The 14,800-nt window shown below is 36.0% G+C and overlaps 2 protein-coding genes across 2 annotated transcripts; one reads left to right on the top strand and one right to left on the bottom strand.

Moving 5' to 3' along the window:
* Nucleotides 1-3,623: 3,623 nt before the first annotated feature.
* Nucleotides 3,624-11,331, top strand: LOC125835616 (auxin response factor 7). Its single transcript, XM_049514730.1, has 13 exons — nucleotides 3,624-3,793; nucleotides 5,355-5,467; nucleotides 5,557-5,652; nucleotides 5,961-6,017; nucleotides 6,125-6,280; nucleotides 6,355-6,439; nucleotides 6,936-7,026; nucleotides 7,106-7,270; nucleotides 7,437-7,632; nucleotides 7,909-8,047; nucleotides 8,379-10,354; nucleotides 10,492-10,682; nucleotides 10,759-11,331. The coding sequence occupies exons 1-13, from the start codon at nucleotides 3,751-3,753 to the stop codon at nucleotides 10,937-10,939; spliced, it is 3,489 nt and encodes a 1,162-aa protein (XP_049370687.1). The 5' UTR covers nucleotides 3,624-3,750; the 3' UTR covers nucleotides 10,940-11,331.
* A 319-nt stretch (nucleotides 11,332-11,650) lies between these two features.
* On the bottom strand, nucleotides 11,651-14,076 carry LOC125835617 (20 kDa chaperonin, chloroplastic-like). Its single transcript, XM_049514731.1, has 5 exons — nucleotides 13,720-14,076; nucleotides 12,869-13,048; nucleotides 12,630-12,785; nucleotides 12,171-12,248; nucleotides 11,651-12,074 (listed from the first exon to the last, which is right to left on the bottom strand). Exons 1-5 carry the CDS (start codon nucleotides 13,891-13,893, stop codon nucleotides 11,901-11,903), a joined length of 762 nt encoding a protein of 253 aa, XP_049370688.1. The 5' UTR covers nucleotides 13,894-14,076; the 3' UTR covers nucleotides 11,651-11,900.
* Nucleotides 14,077-14,800: the final 724 nt, after the last annotated feature.

Raw genomic sequence — 14,800 nt, forward strand, 5'->3', positions numbered from 1 at the left:
GAATGTACCATTTTAGAGTTCAAACACAAAACTTTTTGGTAAAAGTGAAAACAAAAATTAGTTATAGAATTCATTTTTAAGATTGTACTTAAAATTTTATAAATGAGAAGTCTCTTTCCATTAGCTAGTGGAACTTATAAATAACAGGTTTCACTAATTTTACTAGTTTAAGGTTTTACCAAAACATAATTAGTTTAGAGAGGACATGAAAAAAGTAAGGTCCATTTGGCCATGCGATATATGGAATCATGATATGATATTATAATATGAAATCATGAGATGAAGTTGAAGTTTTGGTTGGATATGCGATATGAATATTTTGTGTTATATATTTTCTCATAAACATAAGAATCTCATAAGTTGTAAAACTATTAAAATAACCTCAATTGTTTATTCAATCTTACCAAATAAACAAAAAATTATAAAATCTCATAATAAATTATTACAAAGTTATTTGTTCTCCACTTAAGTAATTGTTTCATCTAACTTTAATTGATCAAACGTTTATTCAATAAAAGAATTGAAAATAAATTATAGTGTACTAGTCTTTAATATAATTCTCCCACATAGTACGGACAATCTCCTCACGTTGAACTTGCATTTCTCGATCATATGATGGAGAAGACGAGATGCATATGATGCATTCTTCCAATACATGCTATGCATATGATGCATTCTTCAGAACTTAAAAATCTAAGGAAAAAAAATACCATTTTATACTATGCATTTTCCAATACATGCATATGATGCATTCTTCAGAACATTGATCAAGTTTATTATTTTATTAATTATTTTTAAAAAATATAATAAATCAAGCATGAATAAATAAAAATAGACGGAGAGTATAATTTTCAACCAAATAAATTGAACCATCAAAAACGTGAAACACGTCACCATTAACCTTCAACACTCTTGCTATAATCATTCAATTTTTCGTGGTCTAAAAAAGGCAAAACAATTAAAATAAATGCATAAGAACTATTTAGTTTTTTATTTCTTCAATATTTTTAGCTTTACTAATTATGCCTTTTTACTTATAACTCGTCTATTTCATTAATTTAATTTCCTGTTAAAGCAAAAAGTCTCACATTGGTGGTTAATGAGATGAGTGAACTCCTTATAAGGCTTGGACAATCCTCCTTCATTTGAATTAGTTTTTGGGGTGTGAGTTAGGCCCAATACCTAATTTAACATGGTATCAGAGCAGAGCTCATCTCACCCGATGTTGGGACCCGAAAAAACCAAAAATTGCCCACGCACCAGATGTTAAGCACTGGGCGTAAGGTAGGTCAAAAATTGCCCAAAATTGCCCACGCACCAGATGCTAAGCACTAGGTGTGAGGTGATGTGTTAAATTAAAAAGTTCCACATTGGTGGTTAATGAGATAAATTGACTCCTTATAAGGCTTGAGCAATCCTCCTCCCTTTGAGCTAGCTTTTGAGGGGTGAGTTAGACGCAAGACCTAATTTAACATTTCCCATCAACAATTACAACCATGTCTATCTCCATTATTTTTTAGGTTTTTGTTTTATTCTTAAAATGGAAGACATCGCATTGATTGGTTTCTATTCCTCACATGAATAAATGAATCTAAGACAATCATCAAAATGAAATAAAGTAACTTGTGACCAATATATTCACACAATCCAAGAAAAAAAGCTTGGTATATACCAAAAATATTTACCTAACTTCTTAATCCTAATTTGATTGGCATGTTTATCATCTTTGGTAAATTGAAGAAAAGAACAAACATCAATAATTGAGTAATTGAGGTCAAAATACTTGGATCTAATTAGTAAAATTTAACATCATGCTCACAAGTTGTAATATGAGTTGATCTACCAAGATTAGGCAAATGTTTTCATATTCAATAAAGTTGACGTCCTTGATTTAAAGAAAGTAAAAGAGAATGAAAAAAATTAAAAATAAAATACACAAAATTGACTTCAATATTAATGAAGTGGATAAAAATTATGAAGGAACGAGATTTAAAAAGAGTTCAATTGATTCAATAAATTACTTCCTTTCTCTCCAATTATATGTCGTGATTTGCTTTTATACGCTCCTTAAAAATCATTTACTAGGAGATTTTTTTCTTTGTTGTGTGTGACTGTTTAACCCTTATTTATGTTTTAACATATTATCTATCTTCATGAAACATTACGCTATTTATGTTTAATCTTGAGGTGTTTGCAGTTTTTAAAAATAATTACTACTGAAAAATGAAAAAGAATTAATTATGTCTTGAACTTACTAAATGAAAAACACTCCTTCCATATCGTACTCTTTCCGTTCGGATTTACTTATCAAATATTTTTTAATTTGATTTTATTTTTATTTGTTATTTTTGATAAATTAAGAAAGAACAATTTTATTTTTCATAGTATACCCTCAATTTATTATTCTAACATTGAGTCTTTAAAAAATGTAATTATATGTTTGAGACTCTATCAATTAGTAGGGGTAAAATGATAAACTCAGTATATCAATTATTGTTTTCTTAATAGATATACCAAGTCAAAATTCGACAAGTAAACCTCGATCACTTTCCCCATATTAACTTGACCCAACTTTTTTTAAAAATGATTATTAAGAGTATTTATTAAATTAATTTTTTAATGATAATTTGAAACTCTAATAAAATATAATAAAATTCTCTTGATTTTTTAATTAAATAAATAAAATAATATATATATATATATATATTTGATGATACTACAAGAACTAAATAATATGGAATGAGAAAGTAATTTGAGATGACTAATTTAAAATTATTAAAGATAATAATTTGAGAGGAGATGGAAGGATTAATTATTTGTTTTGGGGAGAAGAGACATAATAGAGGAATCTAATTAAGATTGAGAATGATGGAAATAATGTCTTGTAAGAGCAAAACATGGATTCTAATTTCACTTAACCTTCTCTATGTCGGCTTCTTCTCTCTATTTTTACAAAACGTATCATATATAATCATTTAATAATTACGTTCAATAAAGTCTCTAAAAAATTTCCAAACAATTAACTAAATACTTATCGCATAAAATAAAATAATAGGGAAAATTTTAATAACTCAATTAATTAATTATTTAAACTCAAACATGATAATTCCTTCCTCATTTCTCCTTCCACGGTCCTCAATTTTTAAAAATAAAATAAAGAATAGAATAGTATAAAGGTTGTATGTTACAGTAGCAATAAAAAGCAGCTCCGTTTTCATTGGCGTCTGATTTTCCGGCGACTTCTCTGATTTCCCCCACACCGACCACCACCTTGATCTTTGTTTGCTACACTGCACCTTGGGTGTCGTGTAACTTTATTCTCTCTGTCTTCCCATTTTTTTGAAGCATATTTGTTCGTTCTTGATTTTCCGGCGACGCTTGGTGGGTTCTAAGTCTCAATCACTTCCTGAAATTATAATCAGAGATTAAAAACGGAAAAAAGTTTCTCTGGTGGTGGTGCAGTATTAGTTGAAAAGACGCAGTCTTTTGTGGGGGTCCTGCCACCGGAAAATGGTGGCGATTTCTTGACAATGGAAAAAAAAGAAGCATATTTGCATTTTAGGAATTCCGTGTTGCAATTATGGAGCTAGTAACTAAAAATGATGGAGATTTTTCTATTTCTATTTCTATGTTGAGAAAGTGAAAAGCTTTTTGAGCTGGAATTAAGTGAAAGTAGCTTTGTGTTGGACAAATTCTTGTTTGTTACTTTTGGGAGATAAGCAATTCAATTAAAGTGGATTTTTCGCTGAAATGAAAGCGCCATCAAACGGATATCTACCAAATTCAGGAGAAGGTTTTTACTAAATCTTCATTCATTCACTTGCATTTTTCATTGGGGGATATGATAAGTGAAATTTGCTGCCATATTTTAGCTTTGATGGTTTGCTAGAGTAATAAATTGATTGTTCTGTCACTTGATAGCCATAATATGTAAGTTTTTCTTAAAGTAACTTGTCCTTGTAAGGCTCAAGGTTCCTGTGAATATTTGCCTTTTTTTTGAAGAAACATTCCTATTGCAAAGAATGAGAACAGAAATACACTTTATCTGAACTGCTTCTACTTGTTTATTCTTTCATTAGTTTGTTATTTTTATGCATTAGCAAAATGTTACTAATACAATTTGTATATCCAGGAGTACAAATTGTATTTAGTGTAATTGATCTACGGGTTTATGTCTGCTTTTTAAGTTGGATTTTGGATTATATACTGGATAACCATAAAATTTTCTTGCCCGATATCTGTTACTTGCTTTAAGTTTCATTTTTGACCTCTTATTTACTTAGCAAATGCCTCAAATGGTCTACTTTCTGTTAGTCGTTTTTATGGGGGTTGATTATGGGCGGAAGTGCGGAACATGAGCATGGGGATGGTTCTCATTTCATTTAGAAATGCCTAAACTACTCCTGGCAGCTTGTGTTTACTTCATTTTGGAGAAGAAAGAGTACCTTTCAATTTCTGTGTATCATTCTCTGTCAATTAAGTAGGTTGTGCTATGCTGACATGTAAGTACTAGGAGGGGTAAGGACAGAGTTGAAAACGAGGTTATCACTGGAATAGGAACAAAAATAATAATGCAAATTTTGCTTGATCTGAGTTCATGATGCTTTAATAGGATCCACTTGCCATAAGCTCATATTCTCATATGGTTTTCTTTGAGAAAGGAAAATGAAAAAGTTGTTCTTTTCATGGATCACTAGATGAAGAAATTACTGTTATCTGTGGACATGCTGAAGCTATCCAGTATTGGTTAGTTTTTGATTGTCATTAGGTATACACCTATTAGAGTGTCACACATATCAACTGTATGAGGGTCACATGATATTCACGTAGGTTCCTGGTATTACTGAAGTTTTATAATCATTTGGCTTGCAGAACTCCTTATCTTTATGATAGGGAGCCAAGGAGCAACGGTAAAGCTGTCTCCGTGACACCTATAGTCACGGGTTCGAGCCGTGGAAGCAGCCACTAATGCTTGTATTAGGGTAGGCTATCTACATCACATCTTTTGGGGGTACAGCCCTTCCCCAGATTCTGCTTTCGCTAGATGCTTTGGGCACCGCCGCACCAGGCTGCCGTTTTTAACTCATCTTTATCTACCGGTTGTTTGTATTTCTGCTTAAGACAGGTTTCACGGTAATAATCCTTCAGTTGGGGCAAAAAAAAGGTAAAACAGAAGAAAATTTCCTTTTTTGGTTGCATGAATGATGTTTACATAGCTGGTAGTCAAGCGAATAAATTCGCACATAAAGGACCTTAATTTCTAGCATATTGAAGCATCAGACTTATGTATGTATAAAATTGAACTTTAAATTTTGTAATATGCATACCTGAAAGTTTGTATCATAATGCAACAGGAGAAAGAAAGCTCATGAATTCAGAGTTATGGCATGCTTGTGCTGGCCCATTGGTTTCTTTGCCTCCTGTTGGAAGCCTTGTGGTATATTTTCCTCAAGGTCACAGTGAGCAGGTATGTATCTTTTGAAGTTGAATAGGAGTATTACACCGCCCAGATACGGTACAATGATGAAGCCTTACATCAATATCAACACTATGCAGGTGGCGGCATCAATGCAAAAGGAGACAGATGGAATTCCAAGTTATCCTAATCTTCCTTCCAAGTTGATCTGCATGTTACACAATGTTACTCTACATGTATGGCATCTTCCTCTATCCACATATTGGCTGGGAATTCTATTGTCTTTCCCTTTCCATATATTTTGAATAAAATTAATGATCGAATATGGGTGTTTTCTGATGCGTTCTTTGTATTTACAAAGACGTAAATGGAAACTCAGGATCACTGTACTGCTTTGTAAGCTTCGTAGTGTTTATTTGGATCCACAATCTCGAATTGACGTTGCATGTGAATTAAGTAGAAAAATATTGTTCTATTACGGCAAGTTAAAGTGTAGTGGGGTTTCCCTTTTCCTAACATGTTGTACTTGTGACATTTTTGTTAGGCTGACACTGAAACTGATGAGGTCTATGCTCAGATGACTCTTCAACCTGTCAACAAAGTAAGTCCTTTATTTTGTTTGCAATTTCAGCTGTCATCTTTTCGGTCAAAGTACTTTTTACCTCCTCCCATAAGAAGTTGTATGAAACAAACTTTTTGATTCTGCAGTATGACCAGGAGGCTTTACTTTTATCTGATATGGGCCTTAAGCAGAACAGGCAACCTGCTGAGTTTTTCTGTAAAACTCTCACTGCTAGTGATACAAGCACACATGGTGGATTTTCTGTTCCTCGTCGAGCAGCAGAGAAGATATTTCCTCCTCTGGTTTGTTTTTCTTCACAAAATGTCTTCAAGAAAAGAGATCTACCTTTATGCATCTGACTGGAGCTTCTTTATAGGACTATGCAATGCAACCTCCTGCTCAGGAGCTAATGGCTAGAGATTTGCATGACCAAGCATGGACTTTCAGGCATATTTATCGAGGTACTTTTTAAGATCTTTACTCTCTTATGTTGGAAGCTTAATTTTGATAATTCTGTGTGGAACTACTAATGGGGTAACACTTTGAGTCTCTATACTAGTGGTTGACATTTAAGGTTTCTCTTCAAAGATACAGTTTCATGTTGGACTGCTTAGTTAAGTGACTTGAATAATTTGTCTTCGTTTGGTTTTTATACTGCAGTGACTTTTATCTCTAAATCCAACTCAACTTATGAGAAATATGATTCTTATAATATTTTTCTCAAGAGTTTTTGTGTTGGCTTTTAAATATCTTTTAACTAAGATGTAATATTTTTTAGTGTGAGTTTCTTAAAGTATATTGATGTAAAGAAGCTTACCCTAGTGAATTAAGTTTAGGTCATGTAGTGAATTGTGAACATTTTCCCCACAGTGACTGTAGGCATCAATGTATCAGGTAAAAATTGGTCAGTGATAAGTGCTAACAAGGTTCCTTAAAATAAAATTAACATGATTTCAGGTCAACCAAAAAGACACCTTTTGACTACCGGTTGGAGTGTCTTTATCTCCTCTAAAAGGCTTTGTGCCGGTGATTCTGTCCTTTTCATAAGGTAACGGAAAATTTGGTTACTTTTTTTTTTTATTGATATGATAGTCATCTTGTTGCTAAGCTGAGAAAATTTTATGTAGAGATGATAAGTCACAGCTTCTCTTGGGTATAAAACGAACAAATAGACAGCAGCCTGCCTTGTCCTCATCTGTTATATCTAGTGACAGCATGCACATTGGGATCCTTGCTGCTGCTGCTCATGCTGCTGCAAACAACAGCCCGTTTACTATCTTTTACAATCCTAGGTACTATATCTGCCCTTTTTAAATCGAAAATATTTCGTGTTCGGATCTAGATGTTTTCCAGACCTCACTTGTGGGATTTCACTGGGTATGTTGTTGTTGTGGTTGTTTGGATCTAGATGTTGAATTATACACATTTTTATAATCTTGCTCTTTTTGTTCTTGACAGGGCTAGCCCTTCTGAATTTGTAATTCCTCTGGCCAAGTATAATAAAGCTATGTATGCACAAGTTTCACTAGGCATGCGATTTCGGATGATGTTTGAAACGGAGGAGTCTGGAGTTCGTAGATACATGGGTACAATAACAGGTGTTAGTGATCTGGACCCCATACGATGGAAGAGCTCACAGTGGCGTAATCTTCAGGTACTCAGCCATCTAGGATTTGTCCCCAAGAATTTGCGTAGAATTTTGATATATTTAACTTAGTGGTCATAGTAGAGCTCTTCCTGCTTCTTGATATATATTTCTCAGTCATACCAAATACAATTATATATATGTTAGGCAATGTCACTCATTGAGTCATCAGTTGCTACTCCAGATCAGTGCTTGCTTGCATTTTGGTTCATGTTTTTGGTGGTATATAAAAAACTGTATTTGCATTGATCTAATCCTGAGGTATTTCTTTATTTAATTTGTTAGGTAGGATGGGATGAATCAACTGCCGGGGAACGTCCAAGCAGAGTTTCAATTTGGGATATTGAGCCTGTCGTGACTCCTTTTTATATCTGTCCACCACCATTTTTCAGGCCCAAGTTTCCTAAGCAGCCAAGTTTTCCTGGTAAGCTACTTGACATTTAGCCTGTCTCGTATAATGTTTCAAAGGTTCAGAAGAACTAAAACAAAGAGCCTATTAAAGGTTCACTGTAGTTAAAACTCAACTTTGACTTACAGGAAATGTTGGAATGTCCAGTTTTCCGTTGCAGTAAAATATATCTTAATTAAAGGATGTTCATCAACTTAATCTTAACGGTAGCAGCATGATATCAACCTTAGTCAGGCACTATACATAATAGCATGATTCATCTCCCTCATCTCTAGTTGTACAAAAAGGAACATAGTCTACTATAACTTCCTCGATAAAATCCTCAAAAGGGGTAGTGCTTTTGCAGGTGATGAGTCTGATATTGAAAATGTTTTAAAGAGGGGGATGCCCTGGATCAATGATGAGTTAGGTCTAAAAGATTCTCAAAACTCGATATTCCCTGGACTGAGCTTGGTACAGTGGATGAGTATGCAACAGAACAATCATGTGCCAGTTGCCCAATCTGGACTTCCCAGTGTCTTGCACAGTAATATTGGCAGTGATGACCATTCCAAGTTGTTGAACTTTCAGTCACCTACATTAGCTACACCAGGTCTCCAGTTCAACAAACCAAATCAACTAAACCAACCATTTGGTCAAATCCAGCAGCCACCATTAGCATGGGCCCAACAGCAGCAGCAATCGTTACAGTCTCCTGTAAGTGCACAGCAGCAACAACCCACACTGCAGCAACAGCAACACACGCTGCAGCAGCAACAACCCACACTGCAGCAACAGCAACACACGCTGCAGCAGCAACAACACACACTGCAGCAGCAGCAACAGCAACAACAACAACACACATTGCAGCAGCAACAACAACAACACACACTGCAGCAGCAACAACAACACACACTGCAGCAGCAGCAACAACAACACACATTGCAGCAGCAGCAACAGCAACAGCAACAGCACACACTGCAGCATCAGCAGCAGCACACGCTGCAACAGCCACAGCAACACATGTTGCAGCAACAGCCACAGCTTCATCAGCAAGCACAGCAGCAGCTGCAGCAACAACAGCGTCCATCCCAGCAGCAACAATTGACCGGGAATTCATCACCAGTAAATCGTTGTGTATCCCCTAACCAGATACCAAACCAAACTTTTCCACAAGCTGCGGTATATGGTCAGCTTCAGCAACAACAGGTGCTATCAACTAGTACCCAATCACAGCAAAATGTTCCTGTCAATAGAAATCCATTTCCTTCGACATCCTTGGCACAGGACTTCCAATTTCAGCAACAAGTGGAACAGCAATCTAACCTCTTGCAGAAATCCCAGCAACAGCAGACAATACCACAACAAGCTCCACTACAATTGTTGCAGCAAAGTTTGATGCAGAGGCCCCAAGTGCAACCATCATCACAGCAGAGCCTTACGGAACAGCAGCTGCAACTACAGCTTCTTAATAAACTGCAGCAGCAACAACAGCAACAGCAGCAACAAGCACAGCTATTATCTCCCGTAAGCTCTACTCTGGAGCCGCGTATGCCCCAGCAACAACAGAACCGGCAACCACAAGAGCTCCAGTTTGCTCATCAACAATTGAGTTCCAACATCGTGACCACAGCGACACATCTCCAGTCAACCCATCATGCTTTCAACCAACTCCAAAGCCAGCACAAATCCCCTATAACAATCAAAGCACTTTCTGGTGGTACAGATGGAGATGCTCCTTCATGTTCAACATCTCCTTCTACGAACAATTTCCAAGTTTCACCACCAAACTTCTTGACCAAGAACCAAGGGCAAGCGATACTGGTGGATGAATCTGTTGTTGATCCTTCTCAAGAGCAAAACAAATCCGAGTTTCGAATAAAACATGAACTAGTGTTCTCAAAAGGTTCAGAGCAGTCGAAGTACAAAGGCAATAATACTGAGAACTTAGAGGCAGCCTCATCGACAACATCGTATGGGCTGGATTCTAGTGGCTTCAACTTTTCATTGCCTGCATTATGTGTGGATGGTGATGCTCAATCACATTCTAGGAACAGTCTACCTTCTGCAGCAAATAATATAGATGGACTGAACCCTGATGCTTTGCTATCAAGGGATTATGATTCTGGAAAGGATATGCAAAACCTATTCTCTCCTTTTGGCAATGCCCCTAGGGATATAGAAACTGAATTGTCTGATGCTGGGATCAATTCTCAACAATTTGGGGTGCCAAACATGGCATACAAGCCAAGATGTGCCAACGATCTTGCTGTTAATGACAACGGTGTTCTGAATAATAATGCATGGACGAACCAGACTCAGCGCATGAGAACATATACAAAGGTTTGCTGCACGCATGCTTTGCTCTCTTGATCACTCTTTTATGTGTTCTCTTATTTCAAGTTTCATATGATGGATTAGTAGTGTTAAGTCTCATTCCCGTAATTTGTATTTTTCATATCTTTTTTCCAACTGTGAAGGTTCAAAAACGAGGCTCTGTGGGAAGAACTATAGACGTTACTCGCTACATAGGCTATGATGAACTAAGGCATGATCTAGCACGTATGTTTGGAATTGAGGGACAGCTTGAAGATCCTCAAAGAACTGAGTGGAAGCTTGTGTATGTTGACCATGAGAATGATATGCTGCTTGTTGGTGACGATCCTTGGGAGTAAGTGTTGACTTTGTCAAAAGTTGTAGTACTACTTGTCCAAGATATTCAGGTTTTCCCATTCTTTTTTTCTCAGGGAGTTTGTGAGCTGTGTTCAGAGCATCAAAATCTTGTCTTGTGCTGAAGTGCAGCAGATGAGCTTGGATGGGGATTTAGGTAATGTGCCAGTACCAAACCAAGCTAGCAGTGGAACTGACAGTGGTAATGCGTGGAAAGGACACTACGATGACAACTCAGCTGCATCATTTAATCGATGAAGGTGCTCCAATTAAATGAACTAACTTTGTGATACATTGTCCTCAAGGCTGCAAACAACTCAGATCTGCTGATTCTAACTGAAGGCAATTGAGGTAGTAGAACATTACATTCTAGGCAGCTGGTGGGAGCAACTCATGGCGTGTTTTTGGAGTAAATTCACATACCTTTTGAAGTCCCCGCATGTCTCATGGCAGAGTTGATATTAGATTAGTTCGATCGCTACTTTATTGTGAGGTGTGCAAAGCAGTTTTTAATTTATTAATTATTATTTTTCAGATCAAGTAGGTGTAAATTAGCTTAGAAATTCAGGCATGACAAAATTACAGGAAGAAACATTCCTGGTGTACTAAATTTAACAGAAAATGTATAGCTTTGACAGTTGTGGGAAACTTGTCTAATGACATTGCTGAGCTTCAACTTTTATCTTCTCCTCTACAATGTCCATTGTTTAAAGTTTGCTTCCAAAATTGCGACCTAAGTAATACACGAAAATGACGTGAAAAAGCATAATTCTTTATCCAAGAACGAAACCACCATAATTCATAACTTATGACCAAGAACTTCCACTGCCGCAACCAATGAAGAACTTTTTGCTAAAGATTTGCAGCTTGAATATGCTACCTCTTTGATCCACTAGCCACTAGGACCTACGACCTGATCCCGAAAAATGACAAACATCAGCTTGAACACAAGCCAATACATTCTAAATCTATATGAATTGTGCAAATATTATTGCTAATCTTTCATAATCTGCAGTTTTCAATCACTTTTAACATACAAAATTCCCAAAGGGTAATTCCTCAAATCAAGAACAGAAATGCATTCAGAAAATTGATTCTACACTTTGATATTAGTCATTAATTTGCAGAGAGTATTACTCCTCACTCGAAAGTTGGATGCAGCTTCCTCCTTCCTAGATCTCTGCTGAAAATTTTGGCATGGAATAACTCAATAGCCCCACTAAGATAGCACAGCCATTACATCAGACACCCTGAGTGTAATGTAATCAGAACCATCAGCCCCTTTGAATTCACTGCCTGCATATTTGGAGTAGAGAACTGTATTTCCTGGGGATACTGAAAGTGGTTTCCTGTTCCCTTCTTCATCAAGAGGACCAGGTCCGACAGCTATAATCTGTAATTTCAAACATCAAAGAATGTTTAGTTTATAGAACATCTCAATCAATATAGGGAGCATGGGCAAAGGAATGCAACTTCTTCCATCTCTTACCGTGCCAATTGAAGGCTTCTCCTTGGCTGCCTCAGTCAACAGTAAGCCTCCAGCGGTTTTTTCTTCAGCTTCGGCAACCTGAGAGGAAACGCAACCACCGGTTAACAGCCAATTAAAGACCTTGCAGAAAATGCAAATGTTTAAATCAAGTGCAGGCTAAGTTGCTTAGTCTCCCCAAAAATGTTGCCATACCCATGTTGGATCCTCCAAAAAATGCACTACTTTTGAAGGACCCAAAATATGCACCCCAATGACATTTTTGAAGAGTACAAGCAACATAGAATGCAGGAGACAAGCACTAAAGAAAGGGAGATGATGCCAGCAATCTTAAACCAATTTCCTCATATAACCAGCTTCTTTAGAACAAAAAAGGAAAATTAAAGCCGGAATAGACAAACAGATGACTATAGAAACATTAGATACATTGCAAACAAGGACGGGAGGACGCAAATGACAAACCTTGATTAGGACTCTGTCATTTAATGGCTGCAGATCCTTGACATCATCTGTCTCAAGAATACCAACAATATCATCCTCTTTCAGAATGAGGTGCTTTGATCCATCGAACTCCACCTCAGTTCCCGCGTACTTTGAGTAGATGACTTGGGCACCAGTCTATACATAAGATATTTTCAGTCAACTTGATTATCCACTAATGTATCCCAGCTCGACTATATTATTTGAATATATAGTATTACCTTCACACTAATGTCCACTTTGATCTTGCCAGCTGAATGACCCTCCCCAACAGCAACCACCTCACCTCCATTAGGTTTCGACTGGGCTGTTACTGGAAGTAGGATACCACCAACAGTCTTCTCCTCTGTGGTCTTAATCTTCACCAACACTCTGTCGCCCAAAGGCTTAAGAGTTGTGTACTGCAAGGAACAACAGAATTTAACAAATCGCCCCACATAGTAATGTATCTTTGACAAGGGCAACAGCACAATATAATACTTTGAGTCGCGGAAAAGCCAAATCCATTAGCCCTCTAAATATCGGGTTGGTAAACACAATCAAGAATCAAGTACTTGTAAAAGCAGATGAAGCCTAATGTTCAATGATGCCATCTTTAGATTTCAAGAATACTTAAACGGCTACCCAAGCACCAAAATGAGCTATTATTCATCTCCTCATCTTTGTTCAGTGAAACCATATAATCAGCAAACCCAAATTACAAACTTTGTCACACATTTGAACTGGCGGAAAAGCAATACACAGAATGGCATTAATTTATGGTTAAAGTTGTATGTTTCAGCTAACTCTTCCACCAAAAAGTGAGCCCAAGACTTGACCTTTCTTATCTTATCTAAATCTTAAAATGAAAAAACAAAAATTTAGCCGACCCCAACAATTCGTCTTGACACATAGTTGATAAGCAAACAACACTCTATATTAGTACTAAATTTAGAACAAGAAAAGCACCAATAAGGTTCAAATTAACACAAAATTGGCTTTAAAAAACTAAACAGGGCAGTAAAACATCCAATTGGGGAAATGAAAGCAGTTATCGTTAGTGATTTCGAAAACAATAAGAAAATTAGATTACCTTAGGAGCTACGGTGGTGGCAGCCTTGACAACCAGACGACTAAAAGACCTGCTGTTGTTGTGCTTCAAAGGGGCAAAAGATACGGCCTTTACAATGCAAGTGGACCTGAGCCCTTCAAAGGATGCAAAACCATTGCCAGAGATAGACGATGCTGTTAGCTGAGTGGTCGCCATTTCTTTATAAACCCATTCAAATTAAACAATAAAAAATGGTTAGTATACTCAATCGAAACAGGAAAATTAACGTAAAGAAGAAGAATATAGAAGCAAAAGGGTACCTGAATTTGGATAAGTTTTTCTTCTTCACAACTGGAGTAGATTGTTTTTGGAAATATGGAGAAGAGTAGGTAAGAAGAGGATAACAAAACCCTAGAAGGTTCACGAGGAGGACTTTTCTGCAAAAAATAAGATGCTTCTAGAATTTTTGGTTAAGTTTGGCAAAAAATCCAAGGTCTCAAAATCCAGAAAAAATAAATTTTGGGTCAAAATTTAGTTTTTGGATTTTTAAAAATTACCTCAAATTTTTATATTTATAAAAATGTTCATTAATTATAGAAAAGATTATTTAACTACACACCATTTATTATCATATTTTTTTATTTTCCCTACCATTTTAAAAAATATCAAAAATCCCTTCTTTTTTTCCCATCACCCCCTTTTCCGGATACATTAATTTGGAATCTCATACCCATGATTTTCCTTCCTTTTTTCACGCCACAAATCTCTCCATAATTACATCAATTAATCTATTTTTTAAATTTCAAATCTTTTCTATTTCCAATTAATGATTTCAAATTATTCAAGAGGTAGATTTCTTTCCATCACTCAATTTTCGATTTCTTTTATTATTTTTTTTTTAATTTTTTCATCTTAAAAAATAAAAATAAAATTACCTCCGCCCCCTGCCCCCCATTGAAATCTTATTGAACCTTTGCAATTTTAGTTAATCATATCGTCGTTGAAATTTTTTCTTGAAAAATTAATGCATTTACTATTGAAAAACGTCCAAAAATAAAAGTTGGATCTGCCATTGCACGTCCATCACTATCAAACATACAAATTTTTAATGTATCTCGTTTAT

The sequence above is a fragment of the Solanum verrucosum genome, unplaced genomic scaffold (assembly GCF_900185275.1).
Source record: "Solanum verrucosum unplaced genomic scaffold, falcon-dt-bn FXZP01000040.1, whole genome shotgun sequence".
Classification (NCBI taxonomy): domain Eukaryota; kingdom Viridiplantae; phylum Streptophyta; class Magnoliopsida; order Solanales; family Solanaceae; genus Solanum; species Solanum verrucosum.